Raw genomic sequence first — 16,979 nt, forward strand, 5'->3', positions numbered from 1 at the left:
GAATACGTATTGTGGGGCAGAAAAATGAATCGTGATATTAGCTTCATTTTATTCTGCTGTGGTAATCACAAATGACACGGCTCGCCCATCACAATTTCACAAACTCTCCATCCACATTATATTATTTGCACTTTGTAATGACATTTTTTAAATTGATTTTTACATTCTAGGAAGCCAATGCCATTGCTAGAAAGATATGTGGCTCAGAAATAAACATAATTCTGCACAGTCAGACTTTGTTGTCATTGAACTTTTATTTTGTTACATTGTATGGAATCGTATCATGAGGTGAACATATCGTCCCATCCCTAAATATTACCATGACACAGAAAGTGAGAGAAACGTCAGAAGATTCTGTTTTCTGCTGTGTTTGAACATCTCCTTTGTGGTTAGTGTGCATCATTGATTCGCCCTGGAACAAATTGCCCCAACGGGACAAATAAAGTTGTGTCATATCGAAGGGTAGGAGACACATGCTGTCAGTTGGCCAGGTGATATTTATACGCCACTGTCAGTTCAACCCCCGCTTCACCCCCAGAGACCCACAGTGCGAGGGTCCAGGGGGTTTCAAGAGACCAGACCCCGCCTTGGCACATCTTAGCTGTCCAAGTGAGATGTGGCAGACGCACACTTTAGCCCTTTATCTCTTGGGTGATCACCTTAACCTGGGCCAATGTCAAAGGAACACCCATTATGCATTGAGAATTCAAAGTGAGTGACAGAGGTGGAAAGGGTTATACCATGGTGTGTGTATGCATGAATGAGTGAGGGGGTAGAGGATATTAAATGTGCGTGTGTGTGTGTGTGCGTGTGGACGTGCATGTGTGCATTTCCGCTCGTGTGTGTGTGTGTGTGTGTGTAGAAGCAGTCACATTTGTGTTTACCTTTTGGAGAAGTGATTATGGGCTGTGTGTTAGACCACTTACACAAACCTTCATCCCTCTTTGTTCATTGATGAGTGCGTTTGTGTGTGTGTGTGTGTGTGTGTGTGTGTGTGTGTGTGTGTGTATGTGGGTGCCGTGCTTCAGTGTGTGAGAGTAAGTGTGGGCTGAATGTGTTGACCTGGTTATCACGTTGTGTGGCGCCTGGGAGTGGAGGCAGGGTGATACAGGTTTTAGAATGCAAGGTGCCAATTGAGCTGTGAAAATGGGAATTGAGTAGGGAATAGGGAATAGCTCCCCGCTGGTTTGTAACCTTCGCCGTGTTGTTTGGAGCGTTGAGCGTATGCATACATCATTCATTCAATCAAAATGTGTGTGTGTCCCCGTGCTTACATTATTTGATGGAGACTGTCTTTCTCTGTGTGTGTGTGTGTGTAATTGTGAAACTGTGTATTTGTGACAGCGTGTCACACCCGTCTCCAAGCCCCAAGCCCTGGAACTGAATTGAATTAACCTAAATAAAGTCTAGCGTGTAGAGTACAGTGTACTTGAAAGGGAACAGCTGATGACTTGAGCTGAGGACCGTCTGAGTCTAAGACAGGAGGCATGGGCCATACGCAATGTTGCTCAGTGGAAACAACCATAGATAATAGAGAGCTGGTGACATTTTCCATACATCGGACACAATGGCTAATGTGTTCCACCCCTCCCCCAGGGCTTTCAGAGAGAGAGAGAGAGAGAGGGAGACAGTTAAGTGGATGGAGCCAGATCTGGGATCCTTGGCCGGCCTAGATAGCACAACAGCAAGCGGCAGCAGTAGCAGCAGCGCACGCTAATGCGATTATAGCTTTTAGCTGGAGATTTTCAGGGACACTTTTCCTTCGAGGCGCCATTAGTTCTCACTGCGGCCTCCCCTGTACTTGCTCTCGACTGGCATGTCACCAAACAAACACATACACATTCAGCCCCGTGAGCAACAAACACCCAGATGTATTGAACACACCAGTGTTGTGCTTCCCCATGAGCGACGCACACACTCACATGCACGCACGCACACACACACGGACACGCACACATAACAATACGAATACACAAGCATCAATGTACCCACACACATAGGCGTATACAAAAGCACACTCATGCGCATGCACAGACACACATGCCAAAAGGAAAAGCAGGCTTAATTAGTTGAATCCAGTCTTTATTTAAGGGATGACAAATTATAATTTAGTAGTGTAGTTGGCAGTCATTTGGACTTTTTGCCATGCAGTTTGAAAACCTTTTGATTAGCAATCCATGATGTGCATTATAATTCTGAAGCCTCTCTCATTATTCTTTGTAATCAAACCATGATTCCACCAAGACCCTCCGTTAATTTAAAACCCACATTTACCGTCCATTGAGTGCTGCAGTGTCGTCATTTCAGGTCTCATCTCCTGCCAGATTCCCATTCGGCATGCTTAGCGTGTCTTTGACTCTGCACGCCTTTTTAACAAACCTGGAGGTGCCTCTTAGCTCCCGACTGCACCGGTTTCGTCTCATAAAGTCACCGTTTATTAAACCTCAAGGCTAGACCACAGAAAAAGCCTATTGAGATATTGAGGTCATCTTATAGACAGAGGGAGAAAGAGACTGTCGGAGATGGAGGGAGGACACAAGCTGAGGTATCTGGTGTCACGCTGTCATTTGGCAGAGTTTAGATGGACAGAGCCAGGTGTCTTACTGAGGACCAGCCTGCCTCACTAGGCAATATCACTGCCAGCAGAGCAAGGTCTTTGGTTATCTGTGTTTGCAGAGTCCAAGCAACATTACGAAAATTGCTTCCAACTCAATAATCGTAAAAATGTTCAGGCTTTATGGTGTTTTTCTTTTTCTTTCCCCATCACTTGAATATGTGTCAAACACATCTCACACATGCCAAGTTCGTATTTCATCTTCAACTAATGTCTGTCAGTGTGTGTGTGTGTTCTTGTGTGTTCTTGTGTGTTCTTGTGTGTATGTGTGTTTGTATGTATGTATGTGCCTTTGTATGTATGTGCTTCTGTGTGTGTGTGTGTGTGTGTGTGTGTATTGGTAGGCAGGATGAGCATCCCTTCTGTTGCCGTTGCTGTCCCTTCATTTCACGCTCCGGCGGCTCCGCGTGAATCCTCTTCCCTTGGCTCATTATCGGCGCTGTTCAATGAACGCGCATCCCACCAGAATGCAGGGCAAAACCAAATCATTATTCAAATACGTGGGGGTCAGTGCAGACGTCGTGACTCTTTTGTTTTGTATATTTATTACTTTCCCTTCAGAAAATAAGGAAGCGGGCTGCGGAGCGCGTCCCAGCCCAACCTGGACGGGTGAGGTAGTCGCCTACCCAGCGCCCGACTGGGGATTGATAACGCCAACGGAGCGTCTGTTGTTGTTATTGGATGCATTTCACTCACCCGTCCCTCCTCTCGTTTTTCTTGGCAGGATCCAGTGTGTATGGAGCAGAATTCGGACACCTGCCTGACAACATTACAGTGTTGGAAGGAGAAAGCGTCATTTTGAGGTAACTCTTGATCCTACACCTGCACCTACTAATTACATGAAAAACTTGTTTGTTTCCCCCCCCCACCTGTCATGCCGGTTTAATTGCCAATTCCCTGTCACATATAGCTTCAATTAGGTGTCACCCCCCACTCATGTGTAATGTTTTCTCAGCACTGTGTAAAGCGTATAGCTAATTGAATGATAACGGCTGTCTGGTCAGTCAGCCAGACTGTCTAATGTCACCTGTTTTTTCACTTGGACATAACGTTAATGATATGCTGGGCGGACCTACTCCATCCAACCGCAGCTACCTAACTGTGAGTGATAAAGGAGAAATCACAGCTTGCGCCGGCTCCTAACCAAGCAGAAAAACAGCCAACTTGCTTTTTCCCTCGCATGGAGCGGACCCGGCTTGCCAGTACACTGAGCGCCTCAAAAGAACGCCCAAGTCAACATTGCTTTCATCACTTTTTAGCGCACACCTCACCAAATCTCTCAACAAATTCCTCTTTCAGTCCCATTTTCTTGATTTTTTAAAGGGAGGATGGGCCTTCCACTCACTGTAGGACATCAAATAGCTTATTCCGAAGCCTAGGAACAGTTCAGTCAATATTTGTTAACGTCAACAAGCCTCTCCCAAAGTTAGAAACCAAAGAAGCAGGATGCTAATCTTTGAGGGCACTGAGATGTGTAGCCTGGAGTTGTGCCATTGACTGTGTGGAGAAGTGGATACTGGCTTTGTAAAGTCATAGAATGTATTTTGGGCTTTTGCACAGTAATACTAACAGTTCAAACCAAATGCACCTGGGTGGAAGAATCTAGGCTCTCTCTCTCTGTCAAATTCTCCATCTTTTACAGTTTGTTTTCAGTGAAGCTGTCCATTGGTGTTACATCACATATTATGGAGTAGGTTAAACTCTTCTCTCTTGTTTCTGGCTATAGACCACAGTGTCAAATTCAGCTGTCCTAAGGCATAGAAAAAGGAAAAATTGGAATATTCAGTGGTATTCCCCTTTAATTCTTCACACCACACATTTATTTGCTTTATTCCATAGATTACTTTCTGAGTTAAATTTCACTGCACAGAATGCGCTTTTATAGGCTCATCAATAGACAAATGATGGCCTATACATCGCAATAAAGTGTGTGTGTGAGTTTAGTCTGCGCTGGACAGGCAAACACACTGCAGCAGAGAGCTGATTAACAGAAGACTAAACAGTTTTATAAATAAAATCCACTTTCATATGCAATCAGTTTTGCCGAAGTGGCACAAATACTCGTGTTATGCTTGAGACAATACTGTTCTGTTGGCTTTGATGCAGCCCATTAAGACAATGGCACAATTGGAGCTATTGTGGTGTTCATTTCCTCTGGGCCTACAGTACTGTAGCAATATTGTCAGAATACAAATACACACATACATTAATAAAGTATTTATACATGGATAATGAGTTATTTGGGTGGGATTTCCTAAAATATTTTCTCTTCATTTAAACCCTCCAGGCCCAGATCTGCTGTTAATCAAAAGACTGTTCTCTAACCTGTGGGAATAACTGTGAAGCCCTCAGGTCATGAGTCAACTGGAGCATCATCGCAGTATCTTGTAGCTCATTTGTTAAGACTTCCTAGCTTACCAGCGCTGTGTTAAAGTTGATAAAAGTAAACGTGGTGTCACTGGCACAAGCTTGGCAGGAGATCTAAGATCTACCTCAACAGTGATATTTATCCAGGTCATATCAATTAAACATGAGCACAAACGCCGGCATGTCCTCGTACCCAGTGGAAGCTGGGTAAGGACATCTAGTGGCCAAGCGGAGAACTGAAGTCACATCTTTGGTCCACAGTGACTGTTTTGAGGCATGTTACAGCCTTTTCTATTATTCATCAGGATACTTTATCCAGAGTTGGATCAGTACTGTGCCCAAATGTCATTTGACCCATTTTGTACCCCCCGTGTAAAATTCTGGGACAGCGAAGCAATTGAGAATGACATGCACATAACAAGCGTGGATCAAAATCTATTTGCAATTAATCAAACATTCAGATGTGTCATGTCAGTTGTTAAAATCAGAAAGCACATTAATGACATGATGAAATTTCCGACACTCACTGTGTTGTCCTAGGAGGCAAATCCAACCCATCTAGCACCTACGTGGGCTAAAACAAACCATGGAAAGTATTTGCAAGTGCTGTTTGGCCCAGGTGTGTTACATAACACCTGATAATAAAACAGCTCTCAGCTTCGACACCTTCAGTATCAAGCTTATCAAAATTGGATTTGGCAAACAGGCCTCCCACCTGTTTATCTCTCCCTCTCCTCTCACAGATGTAGGATCGACGAGGAGGTGACTCACAAGGCCTGGCTGAACCGCTCCAACATCCTGTTCACGGGGACGGACAAGTGGTCGCTGGACAAGCGCGTGACGCTGGTCAACAGCAACAACAGCGACTTCTCCATCCATATCAACCAGGTGCAAGTGACCGACGAGGGGCCCTACACCTGCACCTTCCAGGCCAACAACAAGCCCCGCATCGCCCATGTCTACCTCATCGTCCAAGGTTAGCAGCTGAGCCGGGATAGAGAAGATCCAGGAATCAGTGGAAAGTTGATATAGCCGGGGTTGAGGGTTTGATTCCCAGTGGGGCTTCCAATGCTAAAAATGTATGCACCCATGGTACCGGATAAAAGCATCCACTAAATGGCAAATGTGTTATGTCATCTAACCCAAGTATAGTGCTGTCTTCGGTGGGAGGTTGACACCAGGGAAGCAATTAAGAGTTTGGATGATGATGTTTTAATGCTCTATTTTTTATCATAATTAAATGTGCATGATAGACGTGTTATTAGTTTTATGTTTTTATGATGTTCCAGTATTTATGGTGGGTATGATATCAAAAGCAAGCACAGGCCCCAGTAAGATTAGTTGATTCTGTTTTATATGGTAGCTTAGATGTGTGTGTGTGTGTGTGTGTGTATGTGTGTATGGTTACAGTAAAGCTAGTGCAGGTGATGGATAACTGGGAAGACATTTGCGTTCCCTGGTGACCTAAGAAATCTGAGTCCAAGCCCATTTATTATCTCTACTAGGTCTATTAGGCTTACTGTTCTTTACTGGCAGGGAGTGGGGTGAGGCAGGTCAGATGGAAGCAGAGGAGGTGTGTGTGTGTGTGTGTGTGTGTGTGTGTGTGTGTGTGTGTGTGTGTGTGTGTGTGTGTGTGTGTGTGTGTGTGTGTGTGTGTGTGTATTGGGGTTGTGAGCTACACAGGGGGCTGTCCAACTGCCTGACTAAACAACTGACAGTGCAGGACCAGGACTGGGGCCCAGTCATAAAGGCAGCAGCTAAGTGAATGAGAGTTTGACTGATCCTGAGTGACGTGATGTATTGGCGCCCGACTGCTCGCCTGATGGATTGCAGGCCTTTTCCCCCCTGCATGTGTCAATTGTTATGTATATTGTGGAGTGTGCGTAGTGCATATTGCAGTAATACACAGCTAGCAGAATGAAAATGAAAAATATTGAGGGGCTATATCAGCTATATTCTGTTGGAATGAAAGCAAACTGGGCCTGGCTCACAGCTCACAGGTGGCAAAGATTGTGTGGAGTTCAGCCTCTCACCAACAGATTTTTCACATAGCGCTGCAGCCAAACAAAAGCTCTTGTCTGCAGGGGCCAAGGCTTGGCACAGATGACCATATATACTTGATTCCAAGTCGCCCCCAATTTCAGCCCTAGCATGATATCACACAAAATAATTACACCCCCAAGTCAGTGCATCAAGCAGGAGCAGCCTCGCCGCCACTCCAATCTGTGCTTTATCGCTGCAAGTATTCCGCTCCGGCAAGATAGTGAAAAATGGGATCCTCAATAGATGTCTTGCAAAAAAGCAATCTCATGGCCAAGCTCATTAAAAACAATGATAATGGGCCATTTAAATTCAAGGGCCATCTTGTTATCAAACTAACTACATGCATACTACCTCAACACAACTATGGGAGCAAAACACTATTCGATGGTGGTCATTTACTTACAAGCAGCAACAGAAACCTCCTTGCCTTCCACTTCTAAAAATGTCCTTCTTTTCTTTAAAGCCGTCAGGAGATGTAGATTTAGATGTCAGAAGCAGGGGATTGTAATATACATTTGCAGCCATTTAAAACGCAGTGCATTTTAAGTAGACGGTCAGACATATTGTCGCACAGTTCAGCAAGCGTTGAGGCACAGATCATTAATCAGCAGACTGCCTGTTCGTCTGTCTGAGGCGCAGGGATTTGCATCATGCTTTAAACTGTTTAATAGGCTGCAAGGCTATACCTTATCAATAATTCATGAAATAAAAGGGGATTTTAAGGTCATAGTCTAATAGCACGGTCTTGTTTTCCAGTGCCGGCCAGAATCGTCAACATCTCCAGAGACGTGTCGGTGAACGAGGGGGAGAACGTGAACCTCTTTTGTCTGGCAGTGGGCCGGCCTGAGCCCACCGTCACCTGGAAGGACCAGAAATGTAAGCTACCCGTTCTTGTTTGCTATTGTCCTCAGATCCAAAGATCCCTTGTCCACAGCTTCACCTTTATCTCCCCCCCGTCTTCACATTCATCCCTAACTCCTGTCCTGTCTCTCAACGTCTCCTCTTTTTTTTTTTTCTTCTTCTTATCAGCATTCTGTTCCTGTCCGTGTCTTTATCTCCCATTCCTGTGCCATCATCCTTAAACCCAGCTGTTTAGTCTGTCCCCATCTCAGATTCATACTCCCATATTTTCCTTATGTCCCAATGTTTTGTCCCAAATACCCACACATTATACGTAATTATCCCCACCGCGCCAGCCGTAATCATCAGCATCTGTCTTCATCCTCCCTGTCATCCGGCGTCACGATGCCAACTGACGCTAACAGCCAATGTTTGTCATTAGATCAGTTATTTTTAGCTTTCATCATCGTCGTGTTGAATCAGAACTAGTCCAGGGTGGTAGAAGGATTGATAAATGAAGTCAAATTCATTTGATTGCCACACAGCATTTATTCCCTATTTGTTGCCGCATCTGTCACTGCTGATTTCCAAAGTCAGTTCTTTAACTATTCAGTGGCTTTTAGAGATTCTGTGGCAGGCAGGCTAAGCGTTAGGATTCACTAGAATAGTAATTGTACCGCTATGTGAAAGTGACAGAATATCAGGGTATTAGCTTGCCATGTAAATTGCTGCATACTGAATATTACTATGCCATGACTCAATGTTCCTGAGTGTTCCTGAGCATTGCCGCTACCGCAGCCTAGAAAGCTTGTCACTTCTTGGCTTCTCTTGTTGTCAAATACATTGTTTGTTGTGAATCTTTCATGTTTACTTTTGCTGTAATTTCCATGGAACATTCACACTGGTTATCTAGTAACATGTCAACACAGATAAGATGTATAAGCTATTTTTGGAGGCAGACTGGCACATTGTTTGTATTGGGTGGTATGGTGGTGTGGTGGATAGTGGGACAGTCCTGTAACTGGAAGATCGCAGGTTCAGATTGTTGTCTATTTGTCTAAACCTGCCAAGATGTTATTGAGGAACACGCTTTCTACCTACCTGCTCTTGGGGCTCTATGACCCATCTGGTGAAATGTGAACATGTATGAGCACCTTAGAGTAGTGGTTATCAACCTGGGGTTTGGGACCCTCCGGGGGTCACAATATAATTTTAGAGGGTCGCGGGATTATTTATACATATTTATTTTCATGTCTATTTTGTCATATTTCTTAGCAATTTTTTGCTTCTTTTCTTGTTGTTTTCAGCCTGTCTGGCTCCTCTGATAATAAAAAAAAAAATCATTCTTTGTTTCAACTGAACGCTTCAGGCGAGGGTCGCGAGTAGGCATCGCTTTGTTTTAAGGGGTCACAAACCAAAAAGATTGAGAATTACTGTCTTAGAGGAGTATGTGAAGAAATTGCAAATGACATTGTGTGCAATATGGCGATTTATAAGCTCTAAATGTTCAATTATCTTGGATTGGAGTTTTAAATGCAGCTGACTGATGAGCTCCAGCAAGAGGTAGACCAGAATGAGGAACATTACTTTCACACTTTACCCATTCATCGCTTTAAATATCAAATAAACGACTCACTTTGTGAGGCTGGCAGTGTATCAGTGTTGTCAAATCCACTGTTAAAGTCAGAGAGCTCTTTATTGCTACATAGCAGTATTGGTCGAAATTTTCTTGGCTACAGCAGCAACAACACAGATCAAAAGCACAAACAAGACAAGAGATAATAAATAGGTCAGCGTGAACAACTACTGAGCACGATGTAATTATACTGTAAGCCTAATAAATGTACAACCTACTATACTGCTGTACTGAACCAGAGCTTTGAGCTAGCTCAGGGGCTCGATCCTGGTCTGCTTGTCCCTGGGTTAGTGTGCTGTGCATTCTGTGTCCTTCGCTACACGGCCGCTGTCTGGGAACCTGAACTACACCGTACCTCAGGCAGGGACAAGCCCAGTACTGAACACACACCACACACACTCACAAGCACACCAGAGAAAAAAGAAACCAGTAAGCATGCATGCACGCACACCTGCACTCTCTCTCTCTCTCTCTCCCCCACACACACACACACACAACTTTGTGCAGTTGTCCTCGCTTGCAACCCTACAGCGTTTCTCCTCTGTCAGCAGTAATCCTCCCTCTCTATCCACCCCCACCACCCTTCCTCTCTCGTTCCCCATAACCCCTCAGTTTGCAGACAGAGATAGGGGCCGCATTGCTATTCTGCGGGAGTCTCTGCAACCAAGCCATCAGTTGCAGGAGACCAGGGGCGGTGGAGAAAGGGGGGAGGGGGGGTGGAGGAGCCCAAAGAAACAGCAAGAAGCTGCCAGCCATCTGTCCCCATTACTCAGAGACTGCATGGAGAAACGGTGGGAAGGGGTGGGGGGAATGAGATGAGGATGGGCAGAGGTGGGGAGGATTGTGTGTAGGGAGAGTGGGGGGTGGGGGGGGGTGTTGCACCACCTGAAAGGTGAGACACAGACCTGCTAAAAAAAAAAAGTCACCCGCCCCATCCAGGACTCTTCACTTCTGCAGCTCCTCGACAGTCTCGCTCACGGAGAGAGAGATAGCGACAGCGATGCCGCTCCGCGCCGCTGTTCCCGCCGCCCTCTTCATCTCGCCAAATCACAGATACGATCTGCCGCGCCCATTCGCTCTCGCCGGCATCCATCAGCTGACCCTTCCCGGAGACATACAGGCGTTCTGTCTCATTCAATCTGACGCACTCGCGCGTCAGGCTCTTATCGTCCGACGCCCCATCCGTTTAAAACACACACACAGACGCGCAGGCTTTAGCGTGAGTGAATGCAGCTTTGCACACGCGGAGATAAATGTTAATGTGGGGCAATGCGCAGCCACCCATCGGTGCGTTGCCCCACATAAACACTACTACTTAACTCAGTCACTTTTCAGGTCCCTAACTCTTCCAAACAACATGCTATAGAGAGCTGGCCTGTCCCTCCTCCTCTGTCTCAGCCTGACATCACACCTCTCCGCCTTGACTGTGGGTTTTGTAATGGAAATGGATAAGAGGAGCGAAGAAATCAAGTGCCCTGATGATCGAGGCAGTCTCAAAGTGCTGTAAGGGAAATAGACCGCGGTTTCACTGTAGGGCAGGCCTGACCCCCTGATCCTTTTTCCCTTTCATTCACACACCTCCCTCTCTTCTCAGGTGCAATCCAACTATCTCTGGTGGTCAGGAGTCAGGCTCCTTCAAAAGCCGTAAGTGGTTGATGGAGCTGTATTTTACAGACCATTGTAGGGATGCCAGGGGCCGCCTGGAGTCAGATATGATCTCCCACCAGAGTGGAGAGAGGTGAGCAGCGCATGCAGGTCCAGAAATCTCTGGGGAGGGACAAGGAGAGAAAAGGAGAAAGAGAGAGAGAGAGAGGAGAGAGCTGCTTTGCACTGACATGTTACATCACATACAGTTGCTGGGGATGAAAAGTCCATGAAAAAGCCGCTCGCTCAGCACACATCAAATACCCAACTCTTTCTCTGTCTGTCTCTCTCTCCCTCTCTCTCTCTCTCTCTCTCTTCCTCTGTACAAATATATATCTTTCTATCTATGTATCTTTTTCACTTAGTCTCTCTCTCGCACGGTATCTCTCCCCCTCACAAATTACCACTCTCTCTGTGTCTGTAATGCACTCTCCCGCGCTCAATTTCTTCTCATTTTTTTTTTTTTCCTTTCTTTCTTTGTCCTTTTTATTTCTTGGAAGTCATCTGTAACAGCCTTGTCTCTGTAATTTCTCCACTACTAGTTGTCTGATCCTATCTTCTTTCTCCCTGTCCCCTCTGTGCCGCCATGGCTTCCCCCCCGCGGGCAGAGCTGGGTGCTCAGCCTGCTCGACAGAGATGTCACAAGGGAGCTATATTTATTAGACTAATGGAATGAGTGAATAACATTGCTGTAAGCGGGCCCCCCCCTCCACCCCACCACCACCACCACCCCTCCACGCCGCTCGCCGGGGTGGCACAAGCAGCCGTCACCGCCGCTGTCGCTGCTCAGCCTGTGCCACTGCCGCAGCAGCTGCAAATAATCGTCTCCAGCTCAGTAGCCGCACTAATAATCCTCCAGTATAATCTTCAATTAGAACCGCCGCGCTAATCTCTGACAGGAATAATCGTGCCGTTTAGTGTCTTTTTTTTTGTGTGTGTGTGTGTTTGCGTCAACGTCGCTCACAAGCGCCGCTCGGGAGCCGTTTGTGTGTTTGTGAGACAAAGTAAAGGTCCACTGACTGACGTTGGTTGCGGTGGTGGGGGGGAGGGGGGGGGGGGGTAGATGGGGGGAGGGCTTTGAAAGGGAAAAGTGAACGGCAATTTAAGAGCTGGATTTCCTTGTTAGTGGTGAGATTATGTATTATGTCGTGTTCCACAGTCTGACTTCTTTAATGGGGTAAAGGGGAGAAAAAAGGCTTAATGGTTTCGGAGGCTGCGAGACAGCTGGCTGCTGAGGCTTGTGGAAAGGAAGGAGGGGGGGGTGCGCTCTCCCTCTCCCTCTCTCTCTCTCTCTCTCTCTCTCTCTCTCTCTTTCCTCCTTTGCTCTCTGATTCTCTCTTTCTCTCTCTGTCACTGTCGTTCTAATAACACCCCCAACATCCATTCCCTCGCACGCAGAAGCAATAACTTCTAGCCCGTCCCTTCAACTCTCTCCTCTGCAGAGATTCTGTGGCTGTGTGCAGCGTGTCGCCTGAGGAAAAGAAGGGAACGCCGAAGTGCGAGACAGACTAATTCGCTTTCGGGGTCACCTGGGAGTTTGTCAACACCAAATAACAGCCAAATATTCCTCTCACCACATAATGTGATGAAGACGAACAAGCCGTTGCCCCCTGGTGTGGCCGATGCTTGGAAGTAAAGCTCACCATTTCCCCAGAGACCTCAACAGTAATGGTGTCATTGCTGTCAAACCACATTCACTCGCTGCGCAGCTATACAGTGAATGCATCAATTGATCCATTACTTTACTGAACAAAACAAAACAGCCTTAGGCCCTTCGTTTTTGGGTCATGGGACAAAAGAATGATTGAAATATAATCCATTTTTCTCTGTTAGAGATATATAACATTTTATGTGTGAATAAGACAGAAAATCCTGTCAGTTTGCTTTGGCTTTTGACATCCTACTCATGGCTCTTGGTATTGGATTTCAGTACTGGAGAAATTATCCAGTGCAATATCCCACAGTAAGTAAAGCCTGGTATCATGTTGCTGTCCAAGTTGCATCCCTAGTGCTCTTTAATCAAGTTAGCTGTAAGAACATTGATTGTCAGTTCTCCTTCCCCAGTATCTCAAGTAGTAAACTCGAGGAAGGAAGAGGCGGCAGGAGGCAATTCCTCTAATGTCCGCTAAGGGCCGGCTCCAAAAATACCCAACTCCATGCAAGTCAATGGGACCACAACCCAACTTCTTGCTAAAGAAGTCAATACATTTTTTCGACAAGAGGTTATGGTCTCAGTAGCTAATTTCAGGATATAATGGATATAAAACTCTGTTGTTTTGTGCCTGTCCAGTGATTGACAGGTCGCAGATTATGGGCCAATACGGTTAGGGTTGTCAACATGGCGGCGACCGTAATCACGATCTCCAGGCTTCAAAACGGGCCTTCGGAAACCTATGGGTGACATCACACCACCCACTGCGTCCATCTTTTTTTACAGTCTGTGGGGTCACATTACATTTGATACACAGTGACCTTTGACCTCTGCCCTGTGCCTTCAGATGGGCTGGTGAGTGACGGGGAGTTCCTGGACATCACAGAGATCAAGAGGCAGCAAGGCGAAGACTACGAGTGCATCACCAACAACGGAGTGGCCCCGCCCGACAAGCGCAAGGTCAAGGTCACCGTTAACTGTGAGTATCCCTCTCTGCACCACCAGTGCAGAGTGGCCCAGTGGTGATAATTCACCTCCCACGAGATAACAAAATGATGTATTAATGATGTATGTAAATAGATGCATTATTATGTATGAATTCATACATCCTAATCTTGTTCTCGCCGGGGGTTTTTCGACCTTGTGGACTACCCTAGGCCGCCCTGACTCGACTTCTCGGCGAACGCTGATGTATACTAATTGCAGAATTCCCTCCTTCTGTTTCGCTGCCTCTTCCTCCCTCCTTTTCTGTGCCAGACCCGCCCATGATCACAGATGTGAAGAACATGCCAGCCCAGCTGGGCAAGACAGCCATCCTGCGCTGCGAGGCCATGGCTGTGCCCACAGCCTCCTTCGAGTGGTACAGAGACGACCACAGGTGGGTCATCACAAAATCCCTATAAACTAACCTCTTGACCCTTGGCTATCATCCATTAGTTTGACCCCTGACATTAGTATAGTCTGAAATAATTAAATATGTTTCTTAGCTCACTGGGAGCCTATTTGCTCTGTAATACCCACACACATAAGTCGTCCTTCCAAGTTTGCAAAAAGTCCCACACAGAGTAGAAGAGTTAGGGCGATTTGGCATCAGGCAAGGCGAGAGAGAATAGTAGTTACAAGCCTGTGCCAGCCAGAGAGAGCTGTTAATAGAGTATAATGGGCCCCAGCAGGAGGTCGCTGTTATTTATGGGCTATTAGATTTGACTATTAGAACAAGGTGAGACAGAGCCCATGTGTGGAGGAGGAGCGTGACGCGTGGCCGTCTCCGGAGAGTTGAAGAAAGCCTCCTATGCGGGCCGAGTCACCGGGTGCAATGCTACATTGTGTTATCTCTCACTTTCTGTCACACCCTTTTTCTTCTTCTCTCTCTGTTTCCTCCCCTCTCTCTTGCACCTCCCCCACCCCCACCCCCACCACCCTCTAGGCCGGTAGAGAATGACAACACCCTGAGGATCAAAAACGAGAAGACGCGCTCGCTGCTGCTCTTCACCAACGTGACAGACAAACATTTTGGCAACTACACCTGCTTTGCCTCAAACCGTCTGGGGGCTTCCAACGCCAGCATGCTGCTGTTTCGTAAGTTATCGCACGCGCTCACGTTCCCACACACACACACATACACACACACACACACACACAGAATGACGCAGTATGCGCACGTGCACACACTCAAGCTCCCACACCTGCACAAGCGCACACAAACACACACACACACACACACCCGTCTCATGTGGCTATCACCCTGACATCAACATGCAAGAATTCGAATAGTCCCACATTTACGCACATAATTCGCACGGCCACAAACAGAGACACACACAATCACACACTGCTTTTCCCCATTCGCCCCGTCTCATTTTTACTCTGCACACAGCACAGCATTTCCTCAACCCCCCTCCCCCCTTCCCCCTTCTCTCCATTTTCTTTATTCTCCGCCCCATTAAAGCTTTGCCTGCCTATATTACCTTCTCTCTTGCTCGCTCACGCTCTCACCCTCTATCTCTCGTCCATACACATTCTTGCATGTGCACACACTCTCTCTCTCTCTCTCTCTCTCTCTCTCTCTCTCTCACACACACACACGTACACACAAACTCTCGGTCCGCTCTGTCCCGTTACCCAAAGAAGTTGTCATTTCTCTCCAAGCCCAATTCACATTAACCGTCCCCAATGACCGATTTCCTACCCCTCCATTCCCCATCTCCCTCCCTCCCTTCCTCCCTCGCTCCCTCCCTCCCTCCTTTAGTGCATTCGGCATTACCATCTTAAGTGAGTCCTTCATCTATCCCCTTTCTTCTTTCATTCCTTCACCCATTATCTCGGCCAGTCTCCCTTCAATGACTCACTCCCCCGTCAGACCCATACATCTTCCCGGTCTTTTTTCCACCACCGCTGCCACTTCTGTCAGCCTATCTCTCCATCATCTGTCCTTCCGTCTCCTCTTTCCCTCCTAATCTCCTCTTGCCATCATTAGAACACACCAAACCCCTTCTCGTTCTGGACCAGGCACACAAAATCAGACCATAATCGGATCATTTTGTGGCTTGCCTATTCATATGCTGTCCCTCACTGTCATTGCGTCCCCTGACTTCAGTTTTCTGCTTTTTTAGCCCTTTGTTATCCAATGTAAAGGTGCTACATGTAGCATTTTAACAACTCATTATCTCATTATCAATTTATGGACTTTGGCATAATTACCGTAAACGAATGAGATCATTGCCGTGAGCATTGCCAGCCTCTACCAGCCTGCACATTGCATTTTACATTGTGTGCCACGAGGTCAGACTTTGGAAATCTTCTTTGGAAACCTTTTAGAGTCTCTTGCAATTTCCTCTTGAGTAAATTGAAAGAGAAAATTAACGCAATAAACAAGTCACACTATGGGGGGGGGGGTTAGTGGTAACATCCTCTTTACGAGAAGAAGCAACAGAGTTTATGGGAAATGTGGTTTTAGTTTGAGAAAACGCTAGCACTAACAATGCCACAGAGGCTACCAATCGTCTCGACCATGGGCTTATATGTTTACAGTAATTATACCAAGGTATCACAATTAATTTGACAACAATCTATTGATGTTTAAGATTAATACACATGGCACCTTTAAACAAGTCAGTATGAGTGGTTACAGTGAGAACCCTTACTTGCTCTGTGTATTGAACTATACAGGACCACAAACTTGTCTCTCTTTCATTTCTCTCTTCCTATCTTCTCACTCTTCTTCTCTTGTCTCGGTCCCTCTCTCTCCATCCAGGACCGGGGGCGGTATACGGGCGAGGGGTCGCCCTACACGCAGGGATGAGCGCCGGCATCGGCGTCTGGTTGTCCCTCTCCATTCTTCTGCTGAAGGTGTAAAGAGCTTTGCCCGGAATCGCCCCTAAACCCCCCCCAACCCCCGTCCCCCTCAGCGGAAGGAAGAAGGAAATGAAATTCTTTAATTACGAACCCATCACTGTGAACAAAAAGAATATGCATTATTCCAGGAGCCATTGACTCATTGCATCAAACCCACTTTACCCCCAATCCCCAGCACCCTCACTCTAATTTCCAGTCCAGCTCATCTGCACCGCCATCATCATCACCTCTCTCTCTCTCTCTCTCTTTCTCTCTCTTTCTCTCTCTCCTCTCTCACCTCTCTCTCTCTCTCTCTCTCTCTCTCTCTCACACACTCACACACTGTCTGT

The 16,979-nt window shown here is 46.5% G+C and overlaps 1 protein-coding gene across 1 annotated transcript; it reads left to right on the top strand.

The window, feature by feature from the left end:
- The first annotated feature begins 3,295 nt into the window (after window positions 1-3,295).
- Window positions 3,296-16,650, top strand: iglon5 (IgLON family member 5). The gene is made up of 7 exons (XM_071514652.1): window positions 3,296-3,417; window positions 5,725-5,957; window positions 7,781-7,900; window positions 13,643-13,774; window positions 14,053-14,173; window positions 14,723-14,874; window positions 16,550-16,650. The coding sequence occupies exons 1-7, from the start codon at window positions 3,296-3,298 to the stop codon at window positions 16,648-16,650; spliced, it is 981 nt and encodes a 326-aa protein (XP_071370753.1).
- The last annotated feature ends 329 nt before the right edge of the window (window positions 16,651-16,979 follow it).

The sequence above is a fragment of the Centroberyx affinis genome, unplaced genomic scaffold (genome assembly GCF_046629955.1).
Source record: "Centroberyx affinis isolate AG114_WGS23_722 - 3 ecotype Tasmania unplaced genomic scaffold, CSIRO-AGI_Caff_v1 ptg009474l_1, whole genome shotgun sequence".
Classification (NCBI taxonomy): domain Eukaryota; kingdom Metazoa; phylum Chordata; class Actinopteri; order Beryciformes; family Berycidae; genus Centroberyx; species Centroberyx affinis.